Genomic DNA, 18,622 nt, shown 5'->3' with positions numbered 1-18,622 from the left:
TTAACCCATTTATTTTTATTTTTAAATATTTATTATATATGACATTATACACAGCACATAATCATATTATCATATTAATTAATTAAATATTATTAACTGTAAAAAGATAATTACTATTTTAAGTTTGAATCTGTCATTACCTCCCTTTTCTAGCCTGTGCATTTTTTATTCTTTCCTCTCCTTTGTTCTTATTTCCCTTTCACTTTTGCCCCATGGCTACTGGCTCACTAGCAACTAGCTTGGTTACTAGGCCTCAGGGCCAGGGATCTGCTCTGCTCCTCACTGTTGGCTAAGTGTTGGCAGTGCAGAGTCCTCTTCCTCTTGGCTACACAGGTACTCTTGGTCATGCAAAGGCTCCAGCTGGGTGACTGTGATACTTACATTGCTCACATTAAGAGCGTTTGCTCGAGCGAGGTTAATTTCAGGTGTGTCTGGCATTATATGGATGGAAGTCTTATCTTTGTCCCAGACTTCTCTGTATTTTGGCTATGGAAAGAACCAACCAACCAATTAATCAATCAATCAATCAATCAATCAATCAATCAATCAATCAATAACAGAAATCACTTGATAGCTTTTTGCTAGTTTCAGTGAAAAACTTGTCATTATTTTTTTACATCTGATCCAGAATCAAAAAACTTTTTAAAAGTTTTTTAAAAAATAATTTTCACATGTAAGTTACTCAAATTTGCTAAAATTATATTAATACTTCTTATTAATATTTTAGGCCTTAAAATAGCACAAACCAAAACAATGCTATATCAACATTTTTCCTAAAAATAGATGGTCAAGTTAATTCATTATGTCATTAATTTTTTAACTTATTATCATCTGTAGCTTGAATTTAACTTTAACACACAGAAAAACAACAGTGACTCACAATACTGATATTTTCAGCATTTGACTTAGCAAGGACAACTTCAGGTGTATCCACAATGCTTGTATACTTGAGCTTCACCACAGGGGTCCGATAGACACTGTCACACAGGATCTCCTGGGCATTTTTAACTCTCAGTACCTCAGGAGACCCTTCTGGCATCCAGCCAATGCCACGAAGCCATTCCAAGTCAGCCTTGTAGATAGCCTGGGGGGAGAAGACACAGTACATACAGGATTCTGATTGTGACAATGCAATAAGGGAGCCATTTTCTTTATGTTCTATTTTCTTATTCACAGGCAATACACAGCAAGGTTGTGTCTCCATGCTTCCTGTTCCGGGGTTGACACTGGAGTGCCTATGGGTGCATGTGGAAGCAGCTCTCCACTTGGGCATATGCATGGAAGATTTATGACTAACACCTGTTTATCACCACACTAGCTGATGTAAAGTTTCTAAGCAGTAAAAATGGCTCTCTACATCATCAGAATGACCTTTGCAAAGTTCTCAGTTCAAATCTGGAATCACTGGCTCCCCATCATACAGCTCCTATGGGTCTCAAGATAAAGATCAAACAGTTCAGCATGGACTGGTACTGATCGCCACCTTCCCTTCCAACCTCCTCCCATACATTCCCTCTGTGCACTGATCACAGTGGCTGTCCATGAGTGTCTCTTTGTGGCCTCTTCACCTTCATAAGCCTGCTAAATCAGCACTTCTTCCAAGGAACGTCCCACTTCCCTCTTCAGATGCCACAGATCACACTTACTCAGCCATTCCATTCCCACTGGCACTCTTTCATTAGCATGTGGCTCTGTATCACTGTGAACTCCCTCAAACCAAGAGCCACAGCTTGCCTTTTCTTCCTATCTTTTGTGTTAATAAAATGCCTGGTACGTGGCATATTTAATAAGTATTTTTAGAGGGATAATTAAGAATTCAAAAACCAACTGAACAATTTTGGCATTAATTGAGTTTTCTTTATCTAAGATAGTCCCTCTCTTCCAACTGGGATCTGGCTTATTCTTGATTATCATACCACATATAAAAAATAAGCAGATAAAATGGTGCTACTGTTACACTATAAAAAGCCACTGCTTAGAAATGATACTTTAATAACTAGTTATGGGATACAAATGTCAAGCTAAAATGGGAATAAGAGAATGAAAATATTAGAACATCTCAAAAGAAAATCTTAAAATAAGTCAGCTTCAAAATCCACAATTTCCCTGTCTCAGTTTTAAAGAATGTGATTTAAATATATGTCTCAATATACTAATGCAGTTTATTCTAAAACTAGTCTGCCTCTAGTCTGCCATCAGGCAACCTAAGTTATTTATAAGCACACTACCTTCAGTAATTCATTCAACATTTAATAAGCATCTTTTAAAGAATAAGGAAACCAAGTTCAGAAAATTAAAAGAAGACATCCATCCTACATAAGACATACATAACCTGGGGCTGCAAAAGGGGGCAGTGGTTAAGAGCACCACTGGCTGTTCTTCCAGAGGACCCAGGTTCCATTCCAGCACCCACATGGCAGCTCACAACTGTGTGTAACTTCAGTCTCACTGCCTCTGCAGGCACCAGGCACATATATGGTGTGCAAACATGCATGCAGGCAAAATACATGTAAAATAATGTAAAAAAAAAAAACCACTCAACCTTATGGAATCCCTCATTTTAGAAAAAATGAGTAAGCATATGGTATGGCTAATCTGAAAATATCTTAACTAAGATTAATACCCAGATGCTAAGAACATTCCATTCATGAAAATAGATGAGCTTAGAGGATGTCTAAGCTTTGAAATTAATTCCAAGGAAGTCATTGCTATTGTTTGTAAATATATAGATGAAAGACCATGGATATTCTTACAGATTCATTAGTGTCAAATACCTCAGTAAATCTCCAGGAAAATTCTGGTAGCACCTTTTCAATGAAATCAAAACTTCCTGATCAAATCTAGCCATAACAGGGTCAATCAAAAAAATCTGGTAAAATAGTAAAGGGGTGTGTTTACATGGGGGAGAGTCAGGCTTTCTAGAGCACTGACAGGAGTCAGCATTCCAAGCTGTGGAAAGCTTTCTTCCCAGGGACACTTACGTCACTCTGCAGGTCGTAGGCTTTCCTGGCTTGGATCACATCGTTCTGGTCGGGAAAGCAAGACCACTGGTGCAGGTACTGCCGATAATCCACGTTGCTTGCTAACGCCTGGCCTTCTTTGGCAGCATTGATGGAGACCATGTCTACTGGGATGGAGATCTTGGCCTTGTGGTCATTGTAGGCTTTTTTGTACAGCCTGTCATTTTGCATCTTCAACACGTTTGCTGCCCAAACAAGTTTTGGGTCTTCCTTGGCACTGGGGCACCCAATGTAATGACCTTTCTGCTTCTCATAAGCAGTCTTGTACAGATACTGGGAAACGTGGGCACAAGAGGGAAGATAAGGTTTTATAACCTTGCTTTTCCTAAAGACAACATTTCCATCCATAACAATCCCAGCTCCCTTGGGTCATTTTTATTTTGGACATATTTTTCTCTAAGTTAACGCTGTATTTTTCTCTTTGCACTTTTTGTTATATCAATTTTCTTTCTAAAAGCATATGTCTGGAAACACTGTGGGCATCCTGAAAATAAGACCCATTGCCTGGACATCTTGCCACTCAAACCTCATTAGCATCTCCCAGATTTCAGTTGCTGTTTGTTACCTTCAGATGTTTTTAATCATAAACAACCATAACCCTGTACTCCCTATCATGTTAATAAAATCAATTGCTTAGAGTTATTTTGAAATTGTAAACTTATTTTTAAACTAATTTTTAAATGTATAATATGTAAGTAGAGGAAAATCAGCACCCCTGTTACACTAAAGTGAATTTCAGTATTAAAAAAACACCGGTCCATGTGCCACCTAAAATTATCTCAGGAACCACAAATACTATGTGTGTCACACTTTGGGGTAATAACATTTTCTATGTTCAATAACCCCAACAAAACTGTGTTCTTATAAATCATTTGGCATTGAGAAGATTTGGGGGAGAAAGAGAAATTTTGTGAATGAATAGCAATTATAGAACTAAAAGCAGGCGAGGAATCTTCTCGAATCAATGTAAAAGTTGTTCTGGAATTTCAAATTTTAAAATAATACAGTAGGAAAAATTACTGGTGTTCTACTTTAATATAATCCTTGAGTAAGTAGTTAAGTCAAACTCCCTATGTGCCTAGGAGTTGGTGTTTGTGGACAAGGATGAGCTCTTACATCACTGGCAATATCCCGAGAAGCTTTGGCGTGCTGGATCCCAATGGCATCTGCACGTATGTCATAACCCGTCATCTTGACATCTTCCCAAGCCTTCTGATATTGTTTCTGCAAATGGGGATTGCAATACCACAGTGAGTATGAAGAGGGAGCTGCTGACTCAGCATTATGACCAATACCAACTATTAGCACTAGAGGGCATTTGGCGGTGACAATAAAATACTACATTACTTTTTGAACAAAATGACCTGTTGCTAACACTTCTGTGGAACACAAATCTTTTCAAGATTTACAGGACAGACTAGTTTCACACTGAATTTGACTTCCAGCACATTTTTAAATGGTTTATAGTAAAGGAATATCATATATATATATATAAATTGAAGAGACAGAAAGCCATATAAAAAACCACAAAACTATACATTTGGCTGGCTTTAAAGGAAAAAGTAATAGCAGTTCACTAAAAAGTAAAACCAAGCATTACGATACAAACATATTTAAGTTATATCTTGCTTTCTTTTTTAAGAAGCCATTGCCTTTTCCTTTTCAGCAAGAACATATATATCTACATTATAAAAAGCAGAGAGAGACATATGAATCCCTAGTGTCTTAAAGACTAGAAATAAACGGGCTGTGCTTTTTGCACAACTCTTGTTGAATATGCTAAGGAGAAATATGGCAGACAGAGAGCACTCTGTGAAGAAAATATTGCAGCATCTTACATTGCTAATCTGGATGGCATTGAGTTTGGACTGCAACATCACTGGCGTGTCAGCTGGCACATTCACATTTGCCTTCTCTTTGTCCCAGGCATCACGATACAATGGCTGGAAAATGTGAAGAGTTAACAGTACAGCAGATTAGGGAGTCACTTACCACAAGGATATATATATATATATATATATATATATATATATATATATATATATATATATGCATGTATATATGTGTATATTTAGTATTTTTATTTACAAATACCAAACAACTTCATAAATAATTTGTGTGTGATACAATATAAATTTAATATGGTAGTAAAAATTCTTATCCAATTCTACATCCAATTATGTGACTTTTCTTTCTTAGCCAAAATAACTGCCATGATGTCTAAAGATGGGACTATCCCTCAACTTCTCAGCCTATGCTATCGCTGAACAGTCACAAATAAGTGACAATTTTGTGGTTATAGTATTAAGTAGCATTTTACCTTGCAACTTTAAATGCAACTCAAATGTTTGTCACAGTCTGGACCCAGTTGTTCTGACCCAAGATATATCAAATGTAGCGATGGCTAGCTGGCTCTGAAGATCTGGACTAGGCTGTGCCCCAGATCTTACTTCCTGTGTTATGGGCAATTTAAAGTTCACAATCTGAATTCCCCTTGATTGAGATCTGTCCTGGACCATAACAACACCAGCTTACCTGGCTGATTTGCAGAGCATTGGTCTTTGCCAGGATTACTTCTGGAGTGTCGACGATGCTAGTGAATTTGTAGGCCTCAGGCCTTATCCGATACAACCTTTCATTCAACAGATTTTGAGCATTCTTCACTCTCATCACATCCACAGAACCTTCTGTCAACCATCCGATGCCCTTCATCCATTCCAGGTCTGACTTGTACACATTCTATATGGAGGAGAAACAGAGTAGGAAGACTCAAGTTGGCCAGTCAAATTTGATACCTGAAACCTGCACATAATCCCCACGTAAATCAGCCAGATGGCTGCATGTAATATCTCTGGCATCTATCTCTAGGAGGTTTGTGGTCTCCAATAGGAACTGGAGCATAACTCATAGGTGGCCCTTGGTAGGATGACAGACAGCAATGGGTAGAGCAATAAGATGGCAATGACACATAGCTTTGTTTTTATATTAGGCTGAGTTTTTGTGCTCGTCACTTGAAGTCTGTCTTTCATGAATAATAGCCAAAGTCTATCTTTCATGAATAATAGCTAAAGGGAAGGAGCCCTTTAGATGTATGTATAGTAAGAAAATACCTCTACATTATTTCCTACATGTGTCAGTTAAATTAAGCCAATATTTCCTTATGCTTTTATCTGTTTCTGAAATTTAGACATCTGGTCATGCAAAGATTAGAACAGTAGAACCAAAATTTTCTACTTAATTACATAGGATAAGACTTTTTTTTTTTTTTTTTTTGTAAATCTTGGTGAATAAGATCCTGCTACCATCAACAGGAATCCTTTACAAGACAGACAATGTCAGGACAACTTCTTTTATTACCCTGGGTTGCTCAGAATGCTTTAGGTCTTAGAAGACTGCTATCTAAATGATGCCTCTGGAGGATAGTTAGATGCACACACTCTATCTCCCCGAGGGCCATGACATACGCACATCGCTCTGCAGCTCGTAGGCTTTCTTAGCCTGGATTACGTCATTCTGATCTGGCAGGCACGTCCACTGGTGTAGGTAATTGCGATAATCAATGTCGCTGACCAGGACTTGGCATTTCTTGGCTTGAACAATTGACATCATGTCCAAGGGTGTGTTGTAAATCCCTTTAGACTTCTCATAGGCTTTCTTGTATTCTCTGTCACTCTGGATCTTGGCAGCATGTATAGACCATACCAACTTGGGGTCATCTTGCAGGCTGCGGAAACCCACATGGTGGCCTAACTGCTTTCTGTAACCTTCTTTGTATTTGTACTAATATTGAAAAGAAAAAAGAAAAAAGGACAATAATATATTGATATTTTTCTTTTAAATTATTTTAGAATCTTAATGCAAATTGGCTCAAACCTGGAAGCCATTACATATTTAAGTATAAAGAAATCAGGACTATTTTAGACAGATGAATAAATCAGAAAGAAAAAAATATGGTGAATTGTAATAATGTAGAAAAAAGCTATTTTTTTTTTTTTTGGAGCAATCACTACTTAAACCTACTCCAAGAGTTTCAGATGTGTGAGGTTCATCCATACCAAACTGATAAGTATTTTTAATTCAAAAATAGTTAAACAGTGGCAGTTATAATCATAGTTAATTCTCACAGTGTTTTGGTTAGATAGGTCCTACACTATCCTATAATTCAGAAGAAGATGACACAGTAGGGGTAATAAGGTTGCTGGGTAGGTGGAGGGTTCAGTCAGACAGACCCCAGGGCACTGAAAGGACCTCATTTTCATAAAGCAAGATCACTGGTTTCAAATAGGAAATGAAAATAGGTCTGTGGACAAGAGCCCCTGTCTTATAAGCTCTTGAGGCAGATGGTGCCCTTTTCTTTCTTGCATTTGACAACCTGGAAATATTTGGATCAATGGAGAGAACTGGAATTAAAGTGTGAGTGCTGGTAACTAAGAGGCGAAAATGAGGGTGGAAGAAGAGGCAGCTATGTATACAGATGAGGAGAAGAGAGGAACCAGAGAAAGGAAGGCATGTTTAAGCCTTGCAGCTGGGAGTAGGAGATGGCTTGGAGGACAATCATGTTGCTGCTAGTGAACTTTAAATTAGCAGGTAGTGAACTTGAAAATGTTGGTGAATTATATGCAAGCCTCTAGCATAAAATATTTGATATAAGATATGACTTCAGTCTTAAGTGTTGCACAGAATGATTATCATTTATACTGTGGAGAATGCCAGAAATATTTGGGGATAAAATGACACTGCATTGGTTCCTAAATTTTGACCCCAAAATTTAAAGGTGTCTTCATATTTACTGATAAACATGTACAATACAAATGCAATTGTTTGCATGGATAAAAAGAGAAAGCAGGATTCTTGACTCTGTTTATGGGGGAGAAAACCCCAAAGTAGATAGAAGGAAGTTACCTCACTGGCAATTTCTCTGGAGGCTTTGGCATGCTTGATTTCAATAGCATCTGCTCTTAAGTCATAGCCTTTCTGCTTGGCTTCATCCCAATCCTTTTGGTAGAGTTTCTAGTGAGCCAGAACACAGGTTTATTTAGAAAATGGAAACAGACTTGTAGTAGGCATAACAGACATAATAATCAATAATGTAAAGACAGTGTAGGAAAAGCATGCATTGCTGAGTTCCTTTGCTGTTGGAGGCTTGCTTTGTAGTAGAAAATAACTCAGATGTAAAATGTAAAGCTAAGCATCTAGCGATACCGATGACTGAATATTTACTTTCATCACAATGTGGTGTGCACTTGAAAATATCCCCCTTCCCCAGTACACGGAGCCTTCAGAACAAATGGTGAGGTCAAGGATGCATCATTAAAGGTCCAGGTAGACCTGCTAGGACTTTCCTTTTTCTTTTTCACTCAGAGTTTTCTATTGAAGGAATGTGATATTATCTCATGCTATTTGAATGTAATCAAAACTTTACTTTGTCTATCACTTGACTTTGGAATATCAGACAAGAAAATCTCTTCAGAAGACCTAGGATGACGGTAGACACTCTTGAGCATGGAGGAGCTTGACTACGGTTTAATTATTTCCAGGAATACATAAGGAATTAAGCCACAGATGCTGGCTATGGGGCGATGGTTTCAAGGCTGAAGAGAGAACACCTACAGTCTAGACACTCAGCCATGCATCTATATAATGTTTTTGTTTTGTTTGTTCTTAAAGACAGGGTTTCTCTGTGTAGCTTTAGCTGTCCTGGAACTCACTCTGTAAAACAGGCTGGCCTCAAACCCAGAGATCTGCCCATCTCTGCTTCCCAAGTATTGGGATTAAAGGTGCAATGTGACAACCCAGTTACAATGACCTCTTAAAAGACAGAACTTCTATCCATGGATACTAAAGGAAAGATAATTTAGCACCAAAAGAGCCAGACATTACTCATCAGCTAGAAGATAGAGGCTTTTGCACTCCATGTTTATTCCTCTTACATTGCTAATCTGCAAGGCATTGATCTGGGCCTGCAGCATGGCTGGAGTGTCCAAGGGAATGCTGATGTTGGTTTTATCTTTGTTCCAGGCTTCCTGATACAGCCTCTGTGGACAAGAAGAAACACACTTTAACAGCAGAGAATGAACAGCTGAAACATTAAGCCTCAGCAACCATTTTATCTAAAAGCAAATGTTTCTGTGTGTGCTTATAATGACTGATTTGATGCTATAGTGGGCAGGCAGTGATGTTCAGACATATAGCCTGACACCACTCAGTAGTCTTCAAATAGCACAATGTACTCTCTATTGTGTGGATGGGCCTTGTCCATCAGTCGAAGGCTGTAATACTCTCACCTCCCCATTCTGAAGGAATTCTCTAAGCAGACCCCCTGTATCAGTGAGCTGTTGTTCTTCCCTGGGTCTCCAACCTTCTAATCTATTTTGTAGATCCTGGAATTGCCAGCCTGCATGAGCCAATTTCTTAAGATTGTAATCTCCTTCTACATACACATTTATAGAAAGATTCCATTGGATCTGTTTCTTTGAGGACTCGGGACTCTTGCATCGCCACACTATTACATAGATTATGTCCCATGCCTTGGTACTAACAAGAGTTAAACCCTTTTTCCCAGAATTGCCATGGAGTGACATTTCAGTTTAGTGCTTCAAAGTCCCTGTGAGAAGTGTAAGACATGTTTCCCCTGACAGAGCTCTCCTTCCAATGTTGCTGCGCTAAGCTTGTCGAGAGATACTCAGAGGTGGAGTTCTTTGAAAACGACAGTCTGTTTCCTCTGCTTTTCTTGTCTTTATCTGAGCACAGTACCCAGAAACACAAAAGCTTAGGGGCTGGATGGCTCTTACCTCACTCATTTGCAGAGAATTTGTTTTTGCCAGGACAACTTCTGGAGTGTCGACAATGGAGGTGAACTTCAAGGCTTCTGGTCGAGTCCTATACAGTCTTTCATTCACAAGGTCTTGAGCGCCCTTCACTCTGGTCATTTCTACAGAGCCTTCTGGCATCCAGCCAATGCCACGCAGCCACTCCAGATCTGCCTTATACACACTCTGTCAAGATGTCAGACCACAGTATCTGAATGTTAAACATGTCCTCTGATAGCTGAAAACCCAAGGGTTTGAGGAGAGGGGCAGAGAAGCATGGGGGATGTTGGTACTACACAAGGAAGAACTATGTTCTTACAGGATCCAGGGGTTTTAATACTGATGACAAGTAATTTGTGAAAGCTTAGTTATTTCTACCACCCATTAATATAACAGTATTTATGAACTCCATGGTAAAATTATTTGAAATGTTAGAATAATTACATAGCTGGGAAACATTTAAAGGGAACTTTTGTTGAGTCTCATTCCATTTTAACTCTGTGATAAGTGACTCACATAGTATTTAGTGTTTTGGAACTGGTGATAATCATTTTAAAATGTTCAGAATTTACTGTATCTGTTTGACTTGCCAGAAATTACAAATGGCATGAAAAAAGTTTGCAAATAAAGGATATGGCCTCAGCAGAGCTTTTCATCTCTGTATTTTGCTTGACATGTTTTTTTTTCTATTAAACAGTATCAATGATGCTTCCCTCCTGGCCTCGGTTATTCACAGCCTACAGATCTATACCCAGAGGACCTGACTAAACAACTAACAAATATCCCTGAGTCCTTATCCCCTCTTAGCTTATGTTACATACATCGCTCTGCAGTTCATAGGCCTTCTTTGCTTGGATAATGTCATTCTGATCAGGCAGGCAAGTCCAGTTGTGCAGGAAGTTGCGGTAGTCCACATCGCTGACCAGAGTCTGGCACTTCTTGGCCAGCACCAAGCCCAGCATGTCCACTGGGCTGCTGAACTTGGTCTTCCACTTCTGGAATTCCTTCTTGTACTCCCTGTCACTGTGAATTTTCCCTGCATGCATGGCACACATGATCCTGGGATCATCTTCAACGCTCTGGGCTCCAATATGGTGGCCTTTCTGTTTTTCATAGGCTTCCTTGTATTTGTACTAAAATGCAGAAACCAGTTCAGAAGCCCAGGCTTAGATCACATGACATGCACGAGAATTTCAAACCTCAACTTTCTAACATCCCAGTATAATTTTTATGCTTTTCTGCTATCAAAAATAACTGGGCTGGAGAGCTGGCTCAATGGTTAAGGGTACTGGCTACTCTTCCAGAAGACAAGGTGCTATTCCCAGCTCACAACCTGTGTTATTCTAGGGGATGAGATGCCTTCTTCTTGCCTCTTTGAGCCATTCACACAGTACACAAAGATACATGCAGGCAAACACACACACACACACACACACACACACACACACACTAGAATAAATTAAATTTAAAAGAGTGCAATGATTAATATATCCTCATTTGTGACAATTTTCCTTGCAGCACCTTTAATTCCAAAATGTATTCTCTGCAATAGAGGGGAGAGACCTGGAAAAATGCACATAGAAACAGTTGCAAAGTGCTTCTCTAACAGGAATGCTCGGCACTATGGAAAGCACAGTATCTAAAGGGAAGGAACTCACATCACTGGCAATGTCCCTGGAGGCCTTGGCACTTTTGATGGAAATGGCATCCTCTCTCAGGTCATAGTCCTTCATCTTTGATTCATCCCATCCTTTGGTATACAGTTTCTAGGTAGATGGTAAAACACAACAGAAAATGGAACTGTTTTAGAAACCCAACAGGTCTTTTCAATGGATTCTACGGAGACTTAAACACCACTCAAGAGCATCACTCACCTGGCTGATATTGGCAGAATTGCTCTTGGCCAGCAGGATTTCAGGAGTGTCTGGCATGACATGGATGGAGGCTTTGTCAGCATCCCAGGCTTCTGTGTATAAATGCTGTGCAGAAGGAGGAATAAAACCTGCTGAACCCAGTCTTGTTAGTTATTGTCAACTGTAATGTATTTTACTACCAACAGAGCCCTTTAGAGGTAGCAACACATGGCAACATTGAAATAACAATGGCCTGAGAGTGCTTATAAACCAATATTGTGACTCCTTCCCACCCAGTGAACCCTGTGCTTCCTCTTGGAACTTGTGGAGAGCACTTAGTTGCACAGATGTGATAGAACAAAGATCGCATAGAGAAGTCAGCCTCAGGATAAAGCTCAACCCAACTTACTCAGTGCTCTTGGGAAGGGCGTGTATGTGTCACACTCTTCCTGTTTAAAGGTGGCTGACAGTACCTTTAAATAGCTGATTATTTAAAGGATTATAATACGTAAAATGCCTTGAGTCATAATAGATAGTAGAATCCCTCTGTCCCTCTGTGTTCTTCTTTGTGGTGTTCTTGATGGGTATGGTGTAGTGTAAACTACTTTCTGGAGTTTTATTCTGTAAACTAACTCACCAGGAGAGGCAATTTCTAATACTCTCCTGAGAGCTCACTCTCACTATCAGAATGGCAGAAAGACTACCAGGCAGGGTTAGGAGAACTCACATAGGTTCAATCTGACCTAAAATGTAAGTGCACCTACTTGAGGGTCTATTAATTTGATAAGGGATGAGCAGATAGATGGGACTCTGCATAAAACAGTCTTCTATCTTGTGTGACCATGTTGCAGGCAATGGTACCAGCTCAAGTTTTTAAAGTGGATTTTTACAGTCTATGTCAGCAGCATGAATGAGGCAACAATTGCATGAAACATGAACCAAGAAACCAGGGGCCTATGTCTGCTCCACCTGGGCCAGTGTTCTACACAGAGGCAGGACACAGCTGAGGAGAGTACGTGCAGAGGTATAGGGAGATCACCCTGAGGCTTGGTTTTCACATGTATGCATGGTTAGAGGGCACAGTTGGAGAAAAGCACAGGAAGCTAGCTAGAATTCCTGCAGTCCTTCTGCTGGAGGCTTCTGACTTGTACTCTTTCCTGATTGGAGCTCCATGGCCCATCTGGGCATTTCCCACTTCACAGGCCAAGTCCATGGGAGGCCTGACTCCAGTGGCAACAAAATGCTAAGGACTCACCTTGCTCATTGTGATGGCATTGTTTTTAGCCAGGACAATTTCTGGGGTGTCTGTGATACAAGTGAATTTGAGCTGGTCTGCAGGCTGGCGATACTTCCTGTCACTCAGGATTTCACCTGCTCTCTTCACCTTCTCGACCTCGACAGAGCCAATGGGAACCCATCCAATGCCTCTCAGCCACTCAAGATCAGCTTTGTAAACAGCCTAGAAATGAAAATGTTAGGCATTCAGACATTACCTACTCATTTGACTTCGACTGAACATATACAAGTAACTACTGAATCATGGTTGTGTACAATTTTAGAAAAATTCATCTTTATTTAAAATGGCTTATTAAATACTTTGTCCCTGAAATTAGCTGATATTCACTGTTTTTCTATGACCCATAAAATCTCTTTAACATTTGATTTCAGTGGAACAAAACAACATTAAGCACATTACTGCCTGACTTCTGGAGAAAGGTGCTTGGTGTCTGATGTGACACACACTTCATGTGTGAATCCTTTTGGAAATTAATATGCTTTCTTGTGGAAATAGAAGTAGAATTTTCACATGACTTTATGTATGTGCTTCTGAATCATGTTTTTCCTTGTACTTATTCTAAGTCTTTTTTACTTGTCATGGATTTCATTTTTTTTTTTTTGTTGGATTTAAATAATCTGCTACAAGAGAACTCTCTTTATAAGTACGGGTAACATTTTATTTTTTAGGTTTTTGAGGATTGGTTTTTTTTTATATTTTATACTATTACTTTAATAATTTTTCCAGAAGCAACTATTTAGTCAGAGTCCAATCAAAACAAGAAGCTACTGAACCAATAACAGAGTGTCTGAGAGGCCACAGGGTACCTGCTGCTGACAAAAATAGTGTCCCTTGTGTTTTAGGTCACTGCACCATTTCAGTTTCCTAGATATTGGTCAAAATGTGCATGACTCATTCCTAAACATTCATTCCAAAATTGTTTCTGATGCTTTCTATAAGAAAATTGAGTCAATAAAAGGATGACACAATCCACCCAATTGGGAAAATAGTTTGCTTTAAATCAGGAATTCTTAACCTGACATCAGGTGAACTTGGACATAGCTAAATCTAACATCCATATTTTTATTAACATCAAACTGAAACATATTCAGGCAAATAAAAGAATGGGTAACAGATTATAGTACTATTAACAATACATGTGTCTTAGCAATAGGTGTTATGGACACTGGTATTACTGTAGATGTTACAGACTTCTTAAAATATTTATGCCCTTCACATGTCTTTGGAATTAGTTATTATACCCAGAATTAGTTTTATAGGTATGGCTATAATTATTTAATGTGTTAACAAACAAATATACATATTATCATAGCTCAGGTTTGGTTTAATATTTTCAAAATCATTCTCAAAATGATTGGTTCCCTTTGAGCCCAATGCTTATTTTGTATATTTCATGGGTTTTATTAGACTTCCCAAAGATTCTATGACACTGAAAATTTAAAGTTTCCCCACCAAATTGAACAAATGGCTGAAGACTATTAGACCCACTCACATCACTCTGCAGGTCATAGGCCTTCCGGGCCTGAATGACATCATTCTGATCAGGCAGGCATGTCCATTCGTGTAGAGGATGCTTGTAGTCTATGTCGCTTACAAGGATCTGGCACTTCTTGGCCAGAACCACACCCAGCATGTCCACTGGGCTGCTGTACTTGGTCTTCCACTTCTCAAAGTCCTTCTTGTACTCCCTGTCACTCTGGATCTTGGCCACGTGCATGGACCACATCATCTTGGGGTCATCTTCAATGTTCCGAGCGCCAATATGGTGGCCCAGCTGCTTGCGGTAGCCTTCCTTATACTTGTACTGAAAAAAGGAAAGGTGTGCAAATCTGATGAAAAGAACACATACTACTTGTGCGTATTTCCCTCACTATTATCAAGTAGAACAAAGGCATCTGTCACCTATCCCATTTGTAAAACAGGATCCTGATGGTCACAGTCCATGTTTGTAGCAGGGATGAGCCCAGACTGCAGGGCTCCTTGTATTTTATATTCTGCCTTTCTCTAAACTACACCACCTAGTATACATCGAATTCCTTAACAAGTAAACATAGTGTTTTTTAAAAAAATCATTAACATTAAGAATATTTTGGAGTGCCTCTAAAAATATGTTGCTAGACCTTAGAAAGAATTCTTTGGTCAAGGATATGCATCATATTTAGGAAGAGTTTATGTGGCATGTGACTATTCTCCTTAATAACCTGACAATGTATGAACAGTTCTGCAGGAGAGTCATTCCTTGGGGTTTAGACTTATCTACTTTTAAAGTTCCAGAAGAAAGTATCATGGCTCACTTTACCATGAGAATAAGAGAGTGGGTGTTCCCAGCTTAGTGGCCAAGAACACTGTGGTGATGATGGAAGGAAGGTTCGATTCAAGGTCTGGGATGGGAACAGGGAAGAGCTTGTATTCCAAGGAGCGGCTTGGTGCATAGAACAGACACTCTCTGAAGGTTGTTCTTATGCATGGAAAAGGACAGAGGTACATGGAAAAGGACAGAGGTGCATGGAAAAGGAGAGAAGAGGTGAATGAGTGTAGAGAAGTCCCACATGCTTCACAGTTTGTTGGTTCCCATTAGGGACTCCTTACGAGAGAAGTTCATGGAGGATGAAAAAAACTCTAACCATGGCCACCATGCAGCCATGTCCTCTATCCAGCCTTCCTTCATGCCATAGTAAATAATACACTGAAGTAACAGAAAAAAAGATCACACCAACATTGGTAGAGTTACCTGTAGTGTCAGTCATTTTAATTTTATAAATATCTGGATTAACTACTGCTCAATTTCTGGGGTTCAAAAATAGAATACTGGACACAGCTTGGTGGCAGAGTCATCACTTAGTGTAAGCAAGAATCTGGGTTCCATCCTCAGTACCAGAAAACCAAATGAAACAAATCATTAGTTCTTTTAAAAACGACTGCTTTAGAGACTGAGCCACCAACTAGGCAGCCTGCATGGACTGACCTAGGCCTTCTGCTCGTAAGTTACAGTTGTGTAGCTTGGTCTTCTTATGGAACTCCTAACAGTAGGATTAGGGTCTGACTCTGTTGCCTGCTTAAGACCGTTTCCTCCTACCAGGTTGCCTTGTCCAGCCTTAGTAGGAGAGGGGATGCCTACTTTTACTGCAATTTGATACACCATGGCTAGCTGATAACCATGGGAGGCCTGCCCTTTTCTGAAGAGAAATGGAGGATTAGTGGAATGGTAGGGGGTGGGGGTGGGGAGAGGCAGTAGAGGAAGGGACTGGGAGATGAGGAGGGAGGGGAAACTGCAGTTGGGATGTAAAAATTAACTACAAAACAAATAAACAAACAAAAAAAATTTACTGTTTTAAAAAACAGATGGTCTTTACCTGACTAACAAGCGTAATGGGCAGGGGGTCTATGCCTTCGATCTTTCCCGCCCTTCTTGCTTTATCTTAGTGTAGGAGGGGGCTCACAAAAGGAGGATGAAACTTGGAAGTGCAAGCAAGTTCTGGTGATAAACACTCTGGAAGCTTTCATCTGACAACATTTTAAAGAAAGAAATGCTTCTTAAAATCAACTTACATCGCTAGCAATCTCTCTTGAAGCCTTGGCTGCTCGGATGGGAATGGCATCCAGGCGTAAGTCATAGCCTTGCTTCTTGGCCTCTTCCAGTGCCACTTTGTAGAGTTTCTGTGGAAAGAGTCCTTAGTCACCACTCCCTTCAGAAGAAACGAAGCTGATTTCTGTTCAGTGTTTTCTGTCCTCATTCCTATATACTCTGGTGGCTTCTTACTCAGTCATGTTTCATAGGCCACAATCCTCCAGCACATGTTTCAAACATCAAGTTTTCCTGACTGATAAATCTGAAAATTTCTTGGGGGTGCATCAACATTTGGTTGCAAACATTTATTTTCCCAAATGAGTGCATATAAAAATCCAGCATTTTCTAGTGCCTTGGAATCTTGAATAGGGAGAGTATTTTTAAATGGAGGATATTTGGTTTTATGAATAGCCCAGTTCATGGGGACTACTACAGTGACTGATTTGGAGTCACTGCCATTATGAAAATATTTGTACAGACAGAGATGACTAGATGAAAATCTGCAGTAATACCAAATGAGAACCAGAGAAAGAGCATACTCACTCAGTTTTATCTCAGTGTCTAAAAAGGGTTTGTTCTAAGAGCTTTCTCCCCATTCCAAGTTCTTTGTCATCCAAGTCTCTTAATAAATGGGGCCAGTAGCCTATGCACATCCTTCTGTATGTATCTCTCTTTTCAGGTCTTGAGAAAGCTCAAGCTGGCCTAGACCCATAGCATGCTCAACCTTATGCTCCTCCTGCTTCAGTCTTTCTTATGAGAGCTGGGATTTACAGACATGAGCTACTTTGCTTGAATATATATATATATATATATATATATATATATATATTTATGTATGTGTGTATGCATGTATATATACATATGATTAAAATCATCTCCAAGTTATTTATGATACATAATACAAAATAAATCTATGTAAATAGTTACATGGTATCTGATTCAGGGAACAATAACAATAAAAATCTCCATTCACTTTCAGAGTAGATACAGTGCTTTTGTGTATCTTTAAGCTAGTGGTAAATCTATAGATGCAGGACCACACTTGTGGCCACTGACTATAGGGACCTTGTACCCATGGCTGACCCAAGAGAAGGTTTTAGAGTGGTAACACTTCAGGACATTTCCCTACAAGCACTCCACTTCTTAAATGGTAACCAAAGCCTGGCCTTCCTTGTGGACCTACCACATAGCCCAAGATTAAATCAAGGGTGAACTGTTTCTTTCACTGACAATGACAGTTACAGGGTAGGTAATAAATTATTAGCCAAAGCTAAGGGAAATAGTATAATCCCTCATTTTGTCTTTCTGGACACTCACATCACTGTAGTTTATTCTGTTCAGTTTGGCCAGCATGATTTCTGGTGTGTCGGGCATGACGTGGATGGTTTTCTTGTCATTGTCCCAGGCTTCTGTGTATAAGCGCTATTTTAAAAAAAAAAAAAAAAAGGAGAAAATTATTTTGGTGTTCATAGAAATTGTTAATCTCTGATACAAAATAGAACTAAATGATTATAGCTATATCCCTATTCTCCTTACTAAAACTTTATATATAAATGCTTTAACTATTAAGTAATTTGATAGTTCTACAAAGTATAATTGGGATTTGGTATTTAAAAATATGTCTGACAAAGAACTATTGTCTCACAGTACTAGCTGTTTCCTTTTTGAGACAAGGTTTCCTATAGCTCAGTTTGGCTTTTATTACATTTAATCTTTAACTCTGAATCCTCCTGCTTCTACCTCCCAAGTACTGATACTGGGATTACAAGCATGAGCCATCATGCCAGACTTTATATGTAGTATGTATGCATTGTAAATAATATTTCAAATTTATTCATTGAAAATGTGTTAAGTATATATGTGCTGGCTAGTTTTATATCAACTTATGCAGGCTAGAGTCATTTGACAGAAGGGAACTTCAGTTGCTAATAAAATTGAAGTATGCTTCAATAAAATCAGGCTATAGGCAGGCCTGTTGGGTATTTTCTTAATTAGTGATTTGTGGGGGAGGGTCTAGCCCATTGTGGTGGGGCCATCCCTTGGCAGGTGGTTCTGGGTTCTATAAGAAAGGCAGA

General features: G+C 39.2%; 1 protein-coding gene across 1 annotated transcript in view; it reads right to left on the bottom strand.

Moving 5' to 3' along the window:
- Neb (nebulin) overlaps positions 1-18,622 on the bottom strand; it is a 178,569-nt gene that overhangs the window by 64,371 nt on the left and 95,576 nt on the right. Inside the window, exons 73-89 of the mRNA XM_051183847.1 lie at positions 17,865-17,969; positions 16,529-16,636; positions 14,472-14,783; positions 12,938-13,141; positions 11,704-11,808; positions 11,488-11,595; positions 10,651-10,962; positions 9,812-10,015; positions 8,951-9,055; positions 7,923-8,030; positions 6,489-6,800; positions 5,556-5,759; positions 4,859-4,963; positions 4,137-4,244; positions 2,982-3,293; positions 881-1,084; positions 382-486 (exon numbers count right to left, since the gene is read on the bottom strand). Of these exons, the coding sequence (XP_051039804.1) occupies positions 382-486; positions 881-1,084; positions 2,982-3,293; positions 4,137-4,244; positions 4,859-4,963; positions 5,556-5,759; positions 6,489-6,800; positions 7,923-8,030; positions 8,951-9,055; positions 9,812-10,015; positions 10,651-10,962; positions 11,488-11,595; positions 11,704-11,808; positions 12,938-13,141; positions 14,472-14,783; positions 16,529-16,636; positions 17,865-17,969 (3,021 nt within the window). The remainder of the gene's footprint in view (positions 1-381; positions 487-880; positions 1,085-2,981; positions 3,294-4,136; positions 4,245-4,858; positions 4,964-5,555; positions 5,760-6,488; positions 6,801-7,922; positions 8,031-8,950; positions 9,056-9,811; positions 10,016-10,650; positions 10,963-11,487; positions 11,596-11,703; positions 11,809-12,937; positions 13,142-14,471; positions 14,784-16,528; positions 16,637-17,864; positions 17,970-18,622) is intronic.

This window comes from Phodopus roborovskii, unplaced genomic scaffold (genome assembly GCF_943737965.1).
Source record: "Phodopus roborovskii unplaced genomic scaffold, PHOROB, whole genome shotgun sequence".
Lineage (NCBI taxonomy): Eukaryota > Metazoa > Chordata > Mammalia > Rodentia > Cricetidae > Phodopus > Phodopus roborovskii.
Note: the sequence above shows the minus strand (reverse complement) of the source record. Positions and strands in the feature narration are given on the sequence as shown.